Below are 18,976 nucleotides of genomic sequence, written 5' to 3' on the forward strand. Positions count from 1 at the left end.
TTTTTTTTTTTCCTTAAACAACGGTGCCATGACAATGTAGTGAAGAAAGAATAGCTTTTCAGCAACTGGTGGTGAGAAAACTGGATTATCCATAGGCAAAAGAATTTTACTGAACCTCTACCTCACATTAAATAGAAAAATTAACTCAAAATAAAGACCTAAATCTGAGAAGTAAATCAAAATAATCCTAGAACACATAAATTTTCATGACTGTGGATTAGGCATTGATTTCTTATATATGATACAGAAAGCATAAACAAAAGGAGAAACTATAGATTAACTGGACTTAATCAAAATTAAAACCTTTTGTACTTCACAGAGCATCATCCAAAAAATGAAAAGAAAAGGCCAAGAATGGGAAGAAGTATTTACAAATCATATATCTGACAAGGGGCTTTTATCCAAATACATAAAGAAATCTTATAACTCAATAATAAAAATTCATAGACTCTAATTTTAAAATGACCAAAGGCAGAGTTAAGATGGCAGAGGAGTAAGAGGACCCTGAGCTTGTCTCATCTCTGGAACACAGATAGTTACCAATTATTCTGAACGCCCAAAAAGTCAAATGGAGTTCTGAGAGAACAAAAACTCCAACTACTCAAGCAGAAAAGCAGCCACCTTTTGTAAGGTAGCAGGGGTAGAAGTTCACTTGGAGAAGACAGCTATAGATGCTGCAACAAGGAGGGAGCCTGCTTATTAAAGCTATCACAGAGTATTAGGAAGGGCAGAGTGCAAAAATCTGAACTTTTAAGTTTGTTACCATGGGGGACATGCCTGGAGTAAAGGTGCTCAGGTGACAAAGAGGGGCAGAATCGAGGAGTGACAGGGTGGTCTGAGGATCCCCTAGAGTGCAGGAAGGGGCACCAAGTTGCCGCACTGTTCCAGGAATCGGAGCCAGGAAGCGGGCAGAGAGCAGCAGATTCTGGTGAGGGCTTTTTGCCATAAACCACATACCGCCGCTGGTCATGCAACTACCTTCCTGGGACTGGCAACAAGCACAAGACCCAGCCCCTCCGGCATCCCTGAAATTTGCAGTTTTGAAACTTAGTCACATACCTGAGCTAAAAAGGCTCCACTAGGGCAGGGTAAATACAGGGTTCAGACGGAAAGTGGGAGAAACAATGATTGCTTTCCTGTGAGGGTTCACTAAAGAGTAGGGGCAAATGTTCAGCTCCCCGGTTAGAGAGCTGGACACAGTCATTTTCATCCTGCGCATGAGAGCTAAAAGCCATCAGGGAGCAAAACAGCCCCACCTAGTGGAGGCCAAGCCACATACACCAAACCCCGCCCACCTGAGCACTGGAGATGCTTCGCTCTGAAATAAGACAGCCTGAGAATCAGTGTAGCAGACCTCTCCCCCAGAAGACCAGCACAAACAACTAGTACACACCAAGTTTATTGATCACTGAGTGCTGCAAAGCTCAGCTCTAGGGGAAATAGGATCAAGTTCCTTTTTTACTTTTATTCTTTATTTTTTATTTTTATTATTGTTTCACTGTTCTTCTATTTTCCAATTCCTTTATTAACTTTTTAAAATTTATATATATATAATTTTCAGATATATTTTTTATTTTTGTCTACTTTCATTTTATTTTATTTTTTATTTTGTGCTCTAGATTCTTTTAACAAGCAGACCAAAACAAACCCAGGATTTAGGGGAGGTTTTTGGTTATCTTGTTTTATATTTTTGTTTTTCTTTTTTTTCTTTTCTTTGTTTTTGTTTGTTGTCCTTTTTTCTCTTTCTTCATTTCTTTTCTGGACAAAACAACAAGACTGAAAAATTCACTCCAAAGAAAAGAACATGAGGTAGAACTCATGGCCAGGGATTTAATCAATACAGATATAGGTAAGATGTCTGAACCAGAATTTAAAACAATGTTTATAAGAATATTAGCTGGGCTCAAAAAAGCATAGAAGACACTAGCTAATCCCTTACTACAAGCACTAAAATCTAGTCAGGCCAAAATTAAAAATACTATAACCAAGATGCAAAAACAAATGGAGACCACAAAAAGGAGGATGGATGAAAGAGAGGAGCAAATCAGTGATACAGAAGATAAAACTACAGAAAATAATGAAGCTAAAAAGAAGAGGAAAAGTAACGGACTGTGAAGGCAGACTTCAAGACTTAGACTTCAGTGACTTAGTAAAATGTAATAACACACAAATCATATGAGTCTCTGAAGATAAAGATAGAGATAAAGGGGCAGAAGATTTATTTGGACAAATTATAGCTGAAAACTTCCCTAACCTGGAGAAGGACACAGACATCAAAATCCAAGAAGCATAGAGAATTCCAGTTAAATTCAACAAAAGCCAGCCATGGCAAAGGCATATCATAGTCAAATTCACAAAATAACCAGGAAGGAAAGAATCCTGAAAGCAGCAAGGGAAAAAAGGTCCTTAACCTATAAGGGAAGACAGATCAGGTCTGCAGCAGATCTGTCCACAGAGAATTGGCAGGCCAGAAAGGAGTGGAAAAAAATATTCAACATGCTGAATGGGAGAAACATGCAGCCAAGAATTTTTTTTTTTTAAGATTTTTTTTTTCTTTGAGAGAGAGAGCATGAGAAGTGGGAGGATCAGAGGGAGAAGCAGACTCCCTGAAGAGGAGGGAGCCTGATGCAGGACTTGATCCTGGGACTCCAGGATCATGACCTGAGCCAAAGGCAGTCGCTTAACCAAGTGAATGAGCCATCCAGGAGCCTCCCCCGCTTTTTTTTTCCTCAGCCAAAAATTCTTTATCCAGCAAGGCAGTAATTCAGAACAGAAGGAGAAATAAAGAGTTTCCTGGACAAACAAAAACTAAAGGAGTTTGTGACCACTAAACCAGCCCTGCAAGACAGTTTAAGGGGAATTCTTCAAGGGGAGAAAAAAAAAGACTAAAAGCAACAAGGACTAGAAAGGACGAGAGAAAAATCACCAGAAACACTAACTCTAGGTACACAATGGCCCTAAACCCATCTCTCTCAATAATCACTCTGAATATAAATGGACTAAATGCTCCCATCAAAAGACAAAGGGTATCAGAATGGATAAAAGAACAAGATCCATCTATATGCTGTGCTGCCTACAAGAGATTCATTTTAGACCTAAACACAGAAGGTGCTGCATATTCAAAGTGAGGGGATGATAACGGATGTCAAAAGAAAGCCAGAGTAGCCATACTTGTAATAGACAAGCAAGATTTTAAAACAAAGATTGTAACAAGAGATAAAGAAGGGCATTATATCATAATTAAGAGATCTATCCATCAAGAAGATCTAACAATTGGGCACCCGGGTGGCTCAGTTTGTTAGGCATCTGCCTTTGGCTCAGGCCATGATCTCGGGGTCCTGGGATGAAGCCCCACATTGGGCTCCCTGCTCAGCCAGGAGTTTCCTTCTGCCCCTCCCCACTGCTCATGTATGCCTGCTAATAAATAAAATCTTTTTTAGAAAAATAAAAAATTTTTAAAAAGAAGATCTAACAATTTTAAGTATCTATCCCTGAAAGTGATAGCACCAAGATACATAAATCAATTAATAACATAAGGAAACTCATTGATGATAATACCATAATAGTAGAGGACTTTAACACTCCACTTATAGCAATGGACAGATCATCTAAGCAGAAAATCCACAAGGATGTCCTCTTAACATTACTATTTAACATAGTATTGGTAGTCTTAGCCTCAGAAATCAGACAACAAAAAGAAATAAAAGGCATCCAAATTGGCAAGGAAGAAGTCAAACTTCCATTATTTTGCAGACAACATGATACTCTATGTAGAAAACCCAAAAGACTCCCCACAAAAATTGCTAAAACTCACACATGAATTCAGCAGTCACAGAATATAAAATCAATGTGCAGAAATCTGTTGCATTTCTATACAACAATAATGAAGCTGCAGGAAAATAAATCAAGGAATTGATCCCATTTGTGACTGTATCAAAAATAGTAAGATACCTAGGACTAAATACAATGAAAGAAGTGAAAGATCTACACTCTGTAAACTGTAGAACATTTATGAAAGAAATTAAAGAGGACACAAAGAAATGGAAAAGCATTCCATGATCATGGACTGGAAGAACAAATATTATTAAAATGCCTATACTACCCAAAGCAATCCACACATTTTATGCAATCCCCATCAAATTACCACTAGCATTTTTCACAGAACTAGAACAAACAATCCTAAAATTTGTACAGAACCACAAAAGACCCCGAATAGTCAAAGCAATTCTGAAAAAGAAAAAACTGGAAGCATCACAATTCCAGAATACAAGCTATATTACAAAGCTGTAGTGATAAAGACAGTATGGTACTGGCACAAAAACAAGCACAGAGATCAATGGAACAGAATAAAGAACCCACAAATGGACCCACAATTATATGGTCAACTAATCTTTGACAAATCAGGAAAGATTATCCAATGAAAAAAAAAGAAGACAGTCTTTTCAACAAATGGTGTTGGGAAAACTGGACAGCAACATGCAAAAGAATGAAACTGGACCACTTTTGTAAACCATACACACACACACAAAAATGAATCCAAACGGATGAAAGATCTGAATGTGAGACAGAAAACCATCAAATTCCTAGAGGAGAACACAGGCAGTATTCCCTTTGACTTCAGTCATAGCAACTTCTTACTAGATACATCTCCTGAAGCATGGGAAATAAAAGCAAAAATGAACTACTGGGATTTCATCAAGATAAAAAGCTTCTTCACAGCAAAGAAAATCAACAAAACTAAAAGACAGCCTAAGGAATGGGAGAAGATATTTGTAAACAACATATCTGATAAAGGGGCAGTATCCAAAATCTATACAGAACTTACCAAACTCAAAACCCAAAAACAAATAGCCCAGTTAAAAAATGGGCAGAAGATATGGGTGCCTGGGTGGCTCAGTGGGTTAAAGCCTCTGCCTTTAGCTCAGGTCATGATCTCAGGGTCCTGGGATCAAGGCCCACATCGGGCTCTCTGCTCAGCGGGGAGCCTGCTTCCCCGCCCCCCTGCCTGCCTCTCTGCCTACTTGTGATCTCTCTCTGTGTGTCAAATAAATAAATTTAAAAAAATAAAAGAAATGGGCAGAAGACATGATTAGACGATTTAAAAAAAAAAATCCAGAAAGCCAACAAAACACATGAAAAGATGCTCAACATCACTCATCATCAGGGAAGCACAAATTGAAACCACAATGAGAGGCTACCTCATAACTGTCAGGATGGCTAAAATTAACAGGTCAGGAAATAAGAGATGTTGGTGAGGATGCAGAGAAAGGGAACCCTCTTACACTGTTGATGGGAATGGGAACTGGTGCAGCCACTCTGGAGAACAGTATCCTCAAAATGTTAATTTAGAACTACTCTATGATCCAGCAATTGTGCTAGTATGTATTTACCCCAAAGGATAAAAAAAATACAGATTCCAAGGGATACATGCAACCCGATCTTTATAGCAACAAGAGCCAAACCATGGAGAGAAACCAAATGTACACCAACTGATGGCTGGATAAAGATGATGTGGTATAAAGCTACAATGGAATATTACTCAGCCATAAAAAAAGAATGAGATCTTGCCATTTGCAATGACGTGGATGGAGCTAGAGAGTATTACACTAAGTGAAATAAGTCAGTCAGAGAAAAACAAATACTATATGATCTCTCTCATATGTAAAATTTAAGAAAGAAAACAGATGAACATATGGGAAGGGGGAAAAAAAGAAAAGGACAGAGGGAAACAAGCCATAAGAGACTCTTACCAATAGAGAATAAACAGAGTTAATGGAAGGAGGTAGGTGAGAGATGTGCTAGATGGGTGAAGGGTATTAAGGAGGCCACTTGTTATGATGAACACTAAGGTTGTATGTGACGAGTCACTGAATTCTACTCCAAAACCAATATGCACCATATGTTAGCCACCTAAAATAATAAAGAGATAGATAGACAAGTAGATAGATAACAGATTTGAAAGACATTTCTTCAAAGAAAATATATGACTGGCCAATAAGCACATGAAAAGATGCTCAACATCACTAATGATTAGGGAAATTCAAATCAAAACCACGATGAAATAGCACTTCACACCCACAAGAATGTCTATTAAAAAGAAAAAAAAAAAAAGATTAAGATCAAGTTTTGATAAAGAAATGGAGAACTTGGAAACTCCACACACTGCTGGTGGGAGATGAAAATGGTGCATCCACTTTGGAGCAATCTGGGAGTTCCTTATAAGGTTAAAGAGTTACCAGACAACCCAACAATTCTACCCTTAAGTATATATTCAAGAAAAAAAAGGGGGGCACTTGGGCAGCTCAGTTGGTTCACCATCCAACTCTTGATTTTGGCTCAGGTCATGGTCTCAGGGTCATGGGATCAAGCCCCACAACAGGCTCCACACTTAGCAGGGTATCTGCTTCTCTCCCTCTACCTCTGCCCCTCTCCCCACATGTGCTTGCTCTCTCTAAAAATAAATGGGTGGATCCTTAAAAGAGAGAAATGAAAACACAGAGAAACATGTACACTGATGTTCATAGCAGAATTATCCATAATATCCAAAAAGTAAAAATTGCCCAAATGTCCATCAACTGATACAGATATAAACAAAATCTGGTATACCCATACAACAGATTAGCTGCCATAAAAAAGGAACAAAGTACTGATATATGTTGTAAAATAGATGAACCTTGAAGAAGTGCTAAGTGAAAGAAGACAGAAACAAAAGGCTACATATTATATGATCCAATTTATAAATGAATAATTGCCTAGAGTTGGAACTGGAGGGGTTGGGGAGAAATGGAAAATGACTGCTAATGGGTATGGGGTTTCTTTTGGGGGTTCTAAAATTGACTGTGATGATAACTGCATAACTCTAAATATACTAAAAGCCACTGAAACATAACCTTAAATGAGTGAACTGCATGGTGTGTGAATTATATCTCAATAAAGTTGTTATTAACAAAACATGGGGTGCTAGATGGCCTTAGTCAAAGGCGACCTTTGATTTCAGGGTCATGAGTTTGAGCCCCTCAATGGGTGTAGAGATTACTTAAAAATACAGTAAACTCAAGGGGCACCTGGGTGGCTCAGTGGGTTGAGCCTCTGCCTTCAGCTCAGGTCATGATCTCAGGGTCCTGGGATTGAGCCCCACATCAGGCTCTCTGCTAGGCAGGGAGCCTTCTTCCCCCCTCTCTCTGCCTGCCTCTCTGCCTACTTATGATCTCTCTCTCTGTCAAATAAGTAAAATCTTAAAAAAAAAAAAAATACAGTGAACTTAAAAAAAAAAAAAAAACAAGGACATGAGGCTGGTCAATGAATTAGATGATTTTTAGTATAACTTCAGGTTGTATCTTAAATATTCCTGTTCTTACTATTAATGTTGTTAAATTCTTACTCAAAAAAGTATTACCTATTGAATATATATGTATTACCTCATACGAGTCATCTAGAAACATATGTTTCAGGAATGCTCTTGAAGGAGATAGCCTCTTCATACAGGCTCCAGTCCACCGTAACTAGTATTATTTTTGCAGACAAGAAAACATGGTTTTATCCTATGGAGATTCTTCTGGATTTGTCTTTTTCTCTTTTGTTTCCTAGATCACATTGTGTAACATGGAAATATATTACGAAAGCCCATCTGATCACCTCTTGGTTTTAGAATACTGGCTGTCCCATGTAAATATAATTTAACTTGTTAAATATTTACTATACCTTTCTTTATATAATCAAAATCAGATTAACTTGATTGCAAATAGAATTTCATATTTATATGTAAATTAACAAATACCTTCTTCCTAAGTTTACTCTTTCAAACTAATCTGTAGACATAATAGCCTACTAATGATCTTATCATTAAAAAGGGGGAGGGGAGGGCAGTAAATCATGGTGTCCAGGATAAAGCTTGGAAAAGAGATCAGTAATTCCCTTTTAACTCAAACTGATGTTGAAAGAGTTAAAGAGATATTGTAACAGATCTGGTTGACAATCCTTTGGTTTTTCTATTAACAAGTCTAATTCCTGAAAACAACATAATTGTTAAAAATTTAAAGATTATTGCCTTGAATTTCAACACAAAAGTAGTTGTTTGTCAGGGTTTTGACTTTCTATCGAGCTATACGAAGAAAGGGCAACTGTTATGTGTTTCCCATTCAGCACACACAGGATAATGCTTCACTTCATAGATCATATCTTGACAATTTAAAAAACAAAATGACTGTGCCTTCTGGTGGACAATGCCTTTTAGTAATATGTTACACACCACACGACCATCATAACCACACCATTGTCTTGCTTAAGAAAAAAAATTCAGTCAAACACTGTCACTTTAAACACTGAACCAACAAATAAAAAATCAAAAGCTCAACTGACTACCTATGGTATACTTGTAGGATCTGCTACATCCAACAAGATAGGATTCCTTTTGCTCTTAGAGAAACTAAGTGATTGAGCTTACATTGGAAATACTTACCCTCTAAGATCACCTTCTAAAATGACAAATCAACACAAGTCAGTAAGAAATATATATTCATATTTTATATTCTGTAGTACTTGACAGATAACATAAGAGCATTAAACATGTTAAGCAATTACAAAACTCCTAACAAAATCTTGGATAGCAAAAGAGTTCAGAAACAAATACAGAAAGTAAACTGTGAAAACTTGGGAGGCAGCAGAGAAATTCTTCAGTTTTGCAAACAAAAGTGAATCCTAACTAAAAGGAATTCTTTTGGTAATGAAGCCAAAAACATACTGGTTTTGTTTGTTTTTTGTTTTTTGAAAAAGAAACAGACCTTCAATCATTCACTCTTCACATCATTTGCCATTTGCAATTTGTAATAATAACTCAGTCACTGTTGACATAATCTGGTTAACTGAAGTTGAATACAAACTGGTTATCAATCTGATTACGGGGTTCAGAACTTAAAATTACTAATAAAAATGGTTATGTCCTAGCTACAGAAATTATTTCAGTATTAAGTATTCAAAGAGAATGGTAAATGGCAAAAAGGGATCAGATCACTCAGGTAAACATAAAAATAGAATACAAAGTAATAAGGGTTTTAATACTTGTAATTAGTTTTTCCTGATAATTTCAAAGACGATCACAGATTCATTTATTAAAGAGAAATATATGGAATGCAGAAAAAATGAATTATCTCATTATGGCAAATTATCACTCAGAAAAGGTACTATTATCAAATTCTCCAGAGTGGTTAGACACTCATATACCAGCAGTATATAAGAGTACCTATTTTTCATATCCCTGCTGGCTATTAACTCTTTATTTTCACTAACCTGTTGAGTGTGAAAGGACATCTAATTGTAATATACACAAGGAGAGAATTTTAAGCTATAATAGCAAGAAACTGACATCTTACATATTAATAAAATTTCAAAAAATTGTGATATATTCATAAAATGAAGTATTATGCAACAGTCAAAATGATTGCAGACAATATAACAATGCAGATAAAATTCGAATACAGTGTTGCATGAAAAAAAAAAAAAGCAAGTTTAAAAACCAGAACAAACAATTTAAAAGCAGGTACAATGTTTTATAGATTCATATAGAAGATAAAATATGTTTTGTAACATAAATGAGAAAAATCTAAATTTCAGGAAAATGATTATCTATGAGGAGGAAGATAAGGGAATGGAATTTGGAAGGAAAAAAAATATTTCAAAGGTACTGGTAATGTTTTATTTCTTCCTTAAAAAAATGGCAAAATATGAACATCCAGGTAGTAGATATATAGAATGTTCTATTATTCCCTTACTCTGTGTTTGAACTATTTCATAATTTTTAATAAGTGAAAGCAACCTAAACACAATGACAACCAAAGACAGAGAACTGATTACATTATTATATAATTCAAATATTATTTAAAAAACTGTGATGACATGAATGCATACATATTTACATAAAAAGATATCCAAAATGGATATGCCATGATCTTGCCAAATTTTAAGCTGCAAAACAGCATAAACACATAAAATGACAACATAAATAGGTCTATAAGAAACTCATAGTTATACCCAAGTCTACCACTATAATCTCTTCGTTGTAGAATTATGTATGATTTTCATATTCTTCTTTATACATGTCCTTTATTATCTTAAATTATATGGTGAGCATATATTGCTTATAATCGGAAAGAAAATTTTATATGGGAAGAAAAATTAAGAATTACATTTTCCATATCAAATTGAGAAAGCCAGCAAGAAAATCTAATGAAAACTACTCAGTGAACAAACAACAAAGATGCCCAGTAATGAAACAGGGAAGTGCAGGGAGTGTGCTGAGTAGGAGAATAGATACCTTAGCCTTCTTTGACTTATAATGTGGTTGGAAACTAACTAGGACAATGTGGGTGGTCCGAGGAGGATAAAAGAGACTACCCAACTGTGGAAGAAAAAGAACCAAGGTTGGATTTGGGGAATTCTCTAAGATAGGAGGGTTATGTGTAGACTTTCCATGCTTTTCTTCAGGCCTTCCTCCCCCTTACTCTCTGTCCTGTCTCCACACTTCTTCTCCAAGTAATAAATTGTCATAATGAAATAATTCATTATTTTCCACATCTAATGAAATGCTCTATTCCCTGATATAGTTAAGAAATGAATGAGTAATCATTACCTTTGAAATTAACAGGAAAAGATTTTAAAAGCTCAAAATTCACTGAAGAGGCATTCTTTTTATACCTTTGTGCATTTGAAAAATGACTTGATTTTAGAATTCCTATTTTATGTATAAAAAGGTGTGGTGTTACCTCTTATTTTGATGGTTCCACTTCCTATCCTTTGAAAAAGGAACTCTATTATTTTTTATTTACTCTATTTACTCTATTTTTTTTTAGTCTACAAACTGAAGGTGATATTACGACAGTTAACAGTTCCTAGGAGTGAGGAAGCTAAGTACATTCAGCCTACCAAGACATCTTCATATCACAAAACTATCAAGGGTTTTGGGAGGGGAAAATACAGTAGCTGCTACTAAGCATCTTCCCTACAAAGAAAGCAAAGGAGGCATCACAAATAAGGCATCCAAACAACCATATTTCCTTGCAATATTTGCATTTTCCTTCACTAGAGAAAAAAAAAGTTTTCTAATTTCAACCCTTTGTATTAAACAAAATCACTTCTTCTGAAAGAATCCTGAAGAAGTTACTAGTAAATGTTCAAATAAGTCTAGTTTGTGGAAATTTTACTAGTGATAACACAGAGTGCTAGTTTAAGTATAATGATCAGGAGAAATCATATATAAGGATACATATCATTAAAGGTAGAAATTATCTAGAACCTTTAAGAATGATACAGTCAAGGACAAATCTGCATCCCATGACCTTCATCCTTTATGTTTTGTCATCAAAATACACTAAGTACTATACATACACTAAGTACTATAAACTTAGTACTATAACATACACTAAGTACTATATTATAAAAACATCATATACAATGATCATGATATATCTAGCCCAGAAGGTATTTTGCTGAAAATAAGATTTGCCATTGGTAGCTATACTTAGGAAATCTGATGCTAGGCTTACTGATTAAGGCTTCCTTAGAGATAAATCTGGCTTTCAATTTTTTAGCAATCATCATTATGATGAGGGAACAGAAGGCAAGCTGAAGACAAAGCACAAGCTGACACCCTACAATCCCCATCCCCACTCCCACCCCTGATGGGATATATGTGACATTCCTCAACCCATTCATGGTTGCCCTAAAGCTAAGGGAAAGAAAAATAAATGGTTCTAGAGATTATGGTCCTGTAGGACCGAAGTCTCCCTCAGTTTACAGTTTTTTTTAAACAAGAAAAACATTCTTATCAATAACCTACAGGAAATGTGGATAAAATTGGATGTCCTTATAACCTGCAGCCCAATAACAGATACTTGAGACAGGCAGAGTAATGTTCTGGGGCACCTGGGTGGCTCAGATGGCTAAGCATCTGATTTTACCTCAGGCAGGTCATGATCTCCAGGTCCTGGGATGGAGCTCCCAGCTCAGCAGGGAATATGCTTCTCCCTCTCCCTCTGCCTCTCCCCTTGTTTGTGCACTCTCTCTAGCTCTCAAATGAATAAAGTAAAAAAAAAAACAAAACAAAAAAAAGAATACAACGCTCCTCCAGGAAGCCCCCAATAGTCTTCACTTTAATGCCTTGCTAGAAGGGAAAAACAATCTTAACTTGACAAGAGCAATGCCTCCAGTATCTTGTAGGTCCTCTTTGGCATATGAGAGTTCTTTCGAAAACCTCCCTTTTCCTTACCTCCCCCAACTCCCAAGTACATAATCAGCCACCCCTCACAACCCCAGGGCAGGACAGCTCTTTCTGCCCATGGGTTCTGTCTCCATGCTTTAATAAAACCACCACCATTCTGCACCAAAGACATCTCAAGAATTCTTTCTTGGTCTTCGGCTCCAGACCTGACCCTACCGAACCTCACCTATATTCCAAAATCCACATCAATTATTTCCTCTACTTATCAAGTGACTTCTTAAAAGTACACAAATAAGAAACCTAGAAAAGTTTGATCCTCCTGATGATGTGGTTTTTGGAATATAAGTGAGGTTTGGTGTTGAAAAGGGTGTAGAAAAATACATATTCTCATGTGCCGTTAATGGGAATAAAATCAGTACAGCCTTTTGGGTTTTAATTATTTTAATTCAATTAACTAACATATAACGTATTATTGGTTTCAGAGGTAAAGGCCTGTGACTTATCAGCCTTATATAATACCCAGCGCTCATTACATCACTGCCCTCCCTAATGTCCATCCCCAGTTACCCTATCTCTCTACCCCCCTCCCCTCCAGCAACCCTCAGTTTGTTTTCTAGGATTAAGAGTCTCTTACAGTTTGTCTCCCTCTCTGATTTTGTCTTGTTTTATTTTTCCAGTATGCCTTTTGGAAATGTAACTTAGTGTATCAGTGAAAATTTTAAATGCACAAACCCACTGACTTATCAACTACACTTCTAAACCTCTACCCTAGAGAAATAACTTAATTGTGGATAAGAAACAAAAATATCTGTTAATGGGAAATGACTAATAAACTATGGTCCTTCACATTATAGAATACAATGCAGTGATCACTAGGAACATGCTAGATCTATAGGTGCAGCTGTGGAAAGATCAAGACATAATGCTAAGTGTGGGGACGTGCAGGGAGTCAAATTACAGAGTAATATCATAGTGGGTATCTGTCATTCATAGTGCCCCAAATTTTCTGACCCACCTTCCCCACACTACAAATTCCACCTTTCTAAAGCAGACTGAAACAACAAAAATAACAACGACAAAAACTATAAACTATATTAGCCAGCCTCCATCATAGCGAGTATTTCACTAAATTATTTGCCTAGTAGTTATAGGGTCTACAGTCAGAAAAATCAAGATGTTAGATTTCAGAAAACAGTCTGGCAAAGAGTATTTCTTTAGCTTGGGTGGCAGTCGAGGCAAAATGTTTTGAGCTAAGTAAGATCACAGAGGCTTCCTGATGGGAGAAAAGGTGATGTGCTTTAGGGGTCAGTGGCTGCATCAATCCTTTATCAAGCCATTTCTACAAGAAGATTCTGGGTTTTATTCCTGACAATTTGGAATCTGCTTCTCCAGGATATGATACTGTGTAAGGGACAGGCGGAGCTAGGTAGGAAGAGATAGGTAGGGGGCCATGGGATCAGGAGAACAAAATTTAAAAATATGGGAGGTAAAAAGGAAACCAGGGAAAAGGGAACGAGCCAGACCATCCTGTACTAGGTGTCAGAGGTGGAGTCTTGTTATAACAGCTTCTTGTGACCAACGAAATTACCAGACCCTAAAAAGGAAGGAAAGCCACTGAAGTTGTTATCACTAGCCCTTGCTCAAAGGTGATATGAATAGAGATGTTAAAAGGATTTATCCCTGGTTTGCTTTTTATAAAAGACCATCCCTAAAAGCCCCCAGTGGCAACCCTGTCAGGATCCCTCTCAGTCCTGAGAGCTTTTTCTGTATCCTTGCTTAATAAACTTCTATCGCTTTACTCACTCTCCTCTGCCTGTGAGATCCATTCTTCAACTCCATGGGACAAGAACCTTGCTCTCCCACTTCAGTACTCTAGACATCTGTAGCCCTTCATAAATCCCCTTCTGGGTTAATTAGCTAGAATTGATTCTATTATAGAAATTAAGAAACCTTTCATAGGGGCACCTGGGTGGCTCAGTGGGTTAAAGCCTCTGCCTTCGGCTCAGGTCATGATCCCAGGGTCCTGGGATCGAGCCCCGTATCGGGCTCTCTGCTTGGCAGGGAGCCTGCTTCCTCCTCTCTCTCTGCTTGCCTCTCTGCCTACTTGTGATTTCTCTCCGTCAAATAAATACATAAAATCTTTAAAAAAAAAAAAAAAAAAAAAAAACAAAAAAAAAAAAAACCTCATATACCTGGAAAATAGTGTCCCCACAAGTTTAAAAAAAAAAAACCTTTCATATATACAAATGGTAATCACCTATGAACTTTTTCAATTCATAAATTAATGAACTAAAAAGCACCACATATTCAGAAAAAGAGCTGAAGGGTCTATAAGATCACACAACACCCTGATATTTAATGCTGAAGAGAGAAGTGGGATTGACATGTATAGATGAAGAGAGGGTAATGGGAAGCTTTTCTTTTTTCCTCTGTATTTTTCTTTTCCATTTAAATATTTTTATAATGCAAGATAGTCCTACAATGCTGGGAATTTAAGAATTTAAAATCTTCAAAAAATTAAAAACTAATACGCCCCTCCCAAAGGTGCCTGCCATCCTAAATGACAATAATAGTTTTATGGAATTTTAAGAAAAAACAACTTGAAAACATTCTGTGGTACATACATACAATTTCATATTCTAACTTACATAACATAAAAACTTCACCTTGCAATGGGGAAGGACATTCTAACCATGACCCCAGATGTAGAAGGAAAGCACAGTAATTTCTAACTACATAAACAAAACTACTGAAACCTTAAAGTTAAAAGATGAAGGACAAACCAGAAAAAATGACTTGAAACACATATGATACGGCAAATAATAGATTAATTTTTCCAGTATAAAAAGAATTCTTAGAAATCAGTAAAAACAGGGTGCCTGGGGGGCTCAATGGGTTAGGCCTCTGCCTTCAGCTCGGGTCATGATCTCAGGGTCCTGGGATCAAGACCCACATCAGACTCTACGCTCAGCGGGGAGCCTGCTTCACACTCTCTCTCTCTGCCTGCCTCTCTGTCTACTTGCGATCGCTCTCTGTCAAATAAATAAATAAATAAATCTTAAAAACAAAAAAAGAAAGAAAAAAAAATCAGTAAAAACAGACATTTTAATTTAAAAATGGACAGAGAGGGGCCCCTGGATGGTTCAGTCAGTTAAGCATCTGCCTTCAGCCCAGGTCATGATCCCAGGGTCCTGGAACCGAGCTCCTCTTCAGGCTCCCTACTCAGCTTCCCTTCTCCCTCTCTACCCCTCCACCCCTCAACCCCTGCTTGTGTACACACACTCTCCCTCAGATTTAAAAAAAAAAAACAAAAAAAAACAACTTTCAAGAAAATAAAAATGGGCAAAGAGCATTAATAGGCAATTAACTCTCACATATACACACGTTCAAACACAAACAGCAAAAAACTAAGATGTTCAAGCTCATTAGAGTTTAACAATTAACTAAAATTTGGTAATATCTAGTATTAAAGAGGGAATGGGGAAAAAAGTCTCAGACACTATTGGTAGGATTCTAAATTGTCCCAAACATTCAAAGGGCAACCTGGAATATATGACAAAATTTTAAACATGTATTCCATATACAAAACTATTCTAAATTTGGAAATGTATCCTATGCAAATAAATAGACAACTACACAAAAAAGGAGACACTCACTGCAAAACTATTCATAAAAGCAAAAACTGGACAACCTAAAAATCCACATGAAAAATTAAACAAATAAATGTTCAAAATCCCATAGTATTTCATGATATTGCAAAACCAGCCAGCCATTCCAAATAAAAAGATTCTTCTCTAATACCATGAAAAGATGTTCTAGATTGAGAATTAAGTGAAAAGGCCTGGAAACCAAGTAGCATGTTTCTATTTAATGTTAAAAAATAAATTCATTATATAAGTAAATACTTACATAATATAATACATGCATACACATCTATAAACACACACACACACACCCAACACACAGTACATATCTTTGAAAACAGGTCTGAAATACATACCAAAATGTTAACAGTGGCTCGTTCAGAATGATACAATCATAGGTGATTTTCATTTTCTTCTTTATACCTTTTGAATAGTCTGAACCATTTATAAATGAATATGTGTGGATTTTATGGTAATGGTAAGAAATATTTTCATTCTTTAAACAAAGAGCAATAAAAATGACCTTACTAAATACCTTGTGCTTTTACTGCATATTACTATTTGCTTACCTTTAAACCTTCAGCTGGAAGTCTATAACCAAATCTTGCTGGAAGGTCATCAAATGTCTGAGATGCATTTTCAAAATTATACTAAATATAAAATTAAAAATAATCAAGTTACAATCAATTTACACATAACATTAAAAACAAAATGTTTATTATTTAAGTTGTCATTTCCACAAATTTTATCCACTATCACACCTTAACACAATTAAATCAACTTTATAAATGTACATCTACTAAAAAGGCAAGGAATATATACAATTTACTACATATACAACTGCTTAGATTCTGATTTCACAAAATTCTTATTAAACAGCAGCAATCCTGTAACATTAAACCACTTACTGCTTTCTGAGTTTCTCCCACAGTTCCCTAGCAAGAATTTTTTTTTTTTTTTAAGATCTCATTTATTTGAGAGAGGGTGAGACCATGAGAGAGGGGGAAGGTCAGAGGGAGAAGCAGACTCCCAATGGAGCTAGGAGACTGATTTGGGACTTGATCCCAGGGCTGCAGGATCATGACCTGAGCTGAAGGCAGCCCCTTAACCAACTAAACCACCCAGGCACCCTAGCAAGGAATTTTCTAAACAGATTATTTTCCAACAGGAGTTCCATTTGACTTTCTCTAAATGGCCTTATTTAATAGAAGAGATACACAGGATTTCTGGCCCTAGCTACAAAAGATGTCTTTTCCCCAGACAAAGAAGAAGCATCAAGTCATTAAGAAATGATCTTTTCTATATAATCTGGATATTTTCATCTAGAGCTGAACAATGAAAGAAGGAAACACAATGAAACATATCCATATAGAGAACTGAAGGCATTCACAATCAACTTTCCCCTTTCTTATAGGTATAGATTCCTATGCCACAGTATTTATCAGTTTCCTACCAAAACAGAGCCAAACAAAGCAAGGGTTCTCTGTCATTGTAGAAGATAATACTAATGATAATTGAGAAGTGAGTGTGCTATATAAGAATGTTCCATCTGCTTTACAGAAAAGAGAAACAAGGAAGATAGATGAAACTAAGCAAACATAATAAACAAGTAACTTCTGAAATACAGGCAAAGCTTATATGATGTATTAGAAGTGAAGATAGCTTTTCACAAATAGTAGGACAAAAGAGAACAACAGAACACATCGTTTTGCAGATAGGTAAAATGTATGGAACAAAGCGAGAGTGTTACGTATAGCTAGAAAAGGATAGTACAAAAGATCAACCAAACTTTAAAAATTCACAAAGGATTAGGTTACAAATCCAGATTGAGAGCTTTGTCATCCCTCAATCAAACGCCCACTGGTGATACCCATTCTAAATTCAAGTGTCATCTGCCAGAGACAAGGAGAAAAATAGCTCTGCGGGTTAACAGCAAGCTATAGCTGTGTTCAAGATGTTCAAGATGTAAATATCTTGAGTCTCTCCAATAGAGCGAATTTTGGATCTGAAAACCTTTCATCTGCCAATTCCCCTTGCTCACCCTCAACTCATGTCCCAGCAAACACAATGTGACCAGAGAAAGCTGATGCAGAATTGAGACAGACTGGACAAACTGGGCAATACAAGATTTGGGTGGTATGGTTCTGGCATTTCACTTGAATATTACCCTGAGTGTCTTAACACAGCCATTCTTTAATGGCACTTCTCATTGTACGTTTGTAATTAATTCAATACAATGTGGGATTCGAGCACATGAATTTGGTCACTGAACCTAACTATTCTGTTACCTCTGGGATAATCACCTGGTAGTATACTTGGAAGCCAACAGTAATTCAGGTTACGTTCCTACTGTAACAATAACTACAGAGTGCTATATAATTTACAAAGTGCTTTAGAGTCACAAAGCGCTTTTTATATCCATTATCACGATGTGTCATTTAATCTCTTAATTAAAACACCTTTCTCTAATTGACTCAAGTGTTAAACTTGAGAAAGTCTTAATTGCTCCAAGACCAAAGACACTACTGTAAAATAAAGAAACTGATCTAGATCAACATAGACCAAAGGAAAAGCACAAATGTGTGCAGGCAGTACTTTTTTTAAAAATTGTACTTTTAAAATCAGGAAATGGAAAATCTACAACTGTACTAAGAATTTTTTTTTTAATCACTTCCTATTACTGAGGAGTTTCACTTTTTTGGCTAAAATTTCAGAAATAAAATGTCTACCTTGAACAACAATACTTGCAACACTAGGACTTGGAATAAGTTTTGTTACTGAGTGAGACCCACTTTGAAATTGCTTCATCTTTCCTTAACAGCAAAACACAGATGGTCTCACAATGACTCTTAAAAATCACATTGTTTAAAAAGAAAAAGATACTCCAGGGCACCTGGGTGGCTCAGGTGGTTAAGTGTCTGCCTTCGGCTGAGGTCATGATCTCAGGGTCCTGGGATCGAGCCCCACATCAGGCTCCCTACTCAGTGGGGAGCCGGCTTCTCCCTCTCCCTGTCTCCCTTCTCTGTTATGACTAAATAAATAAAATCTTGAAAAAAAAGAAAAATAATAATATTCCTATCATGAACAAGATAAACAAACATCTTTAGCACAAAAGCGCTTT

The 18,976-nt window shown here is 36.4% G+C and overlaps 1 protein-coding gene across 3 annotated transcripts in view; it reads right to left on the bottom strand.

Annotated features, from left to right (window-relative positions):
• The window catches only part of LOC111147519 (ring finger protein 13), a 156,250-nt gene that overhangs the window by 108,541 nt on the left and 28,733 nt on the right, over positions 1-18,976 (bottom strand). For all 3 annotated transcript variants that reach the window (XM_022503584.1, XM_022503567.1, XM_022503575.1), the window contains exon 3: positions 16,425-16,505. In XM_022503584.1, coding sequence (XP_022359292.1) covers positions 16,425-16,505 — 81 coding nt within the window. The remainder of the gene's footprint in view (positions 1-16,424; positions 16,506-18,976) is intronic.

Source organism: Enhydra lutris, unplaced genomic scaffold (assembly GCF_002288905.1).
Source record: "Enhydra lutris kenyoni isolate GAN:26980312 unplaced genomic scaffold, ASM228890v2 scaffoldscaffold2, whole genome shotgun sequence".
Taxonomy (NCBI): Eukaryota; Metazoa; Chordata; class Mammalia; order Carnivora; family Mustelidae; genus Enhydra; species Enhydra lutris.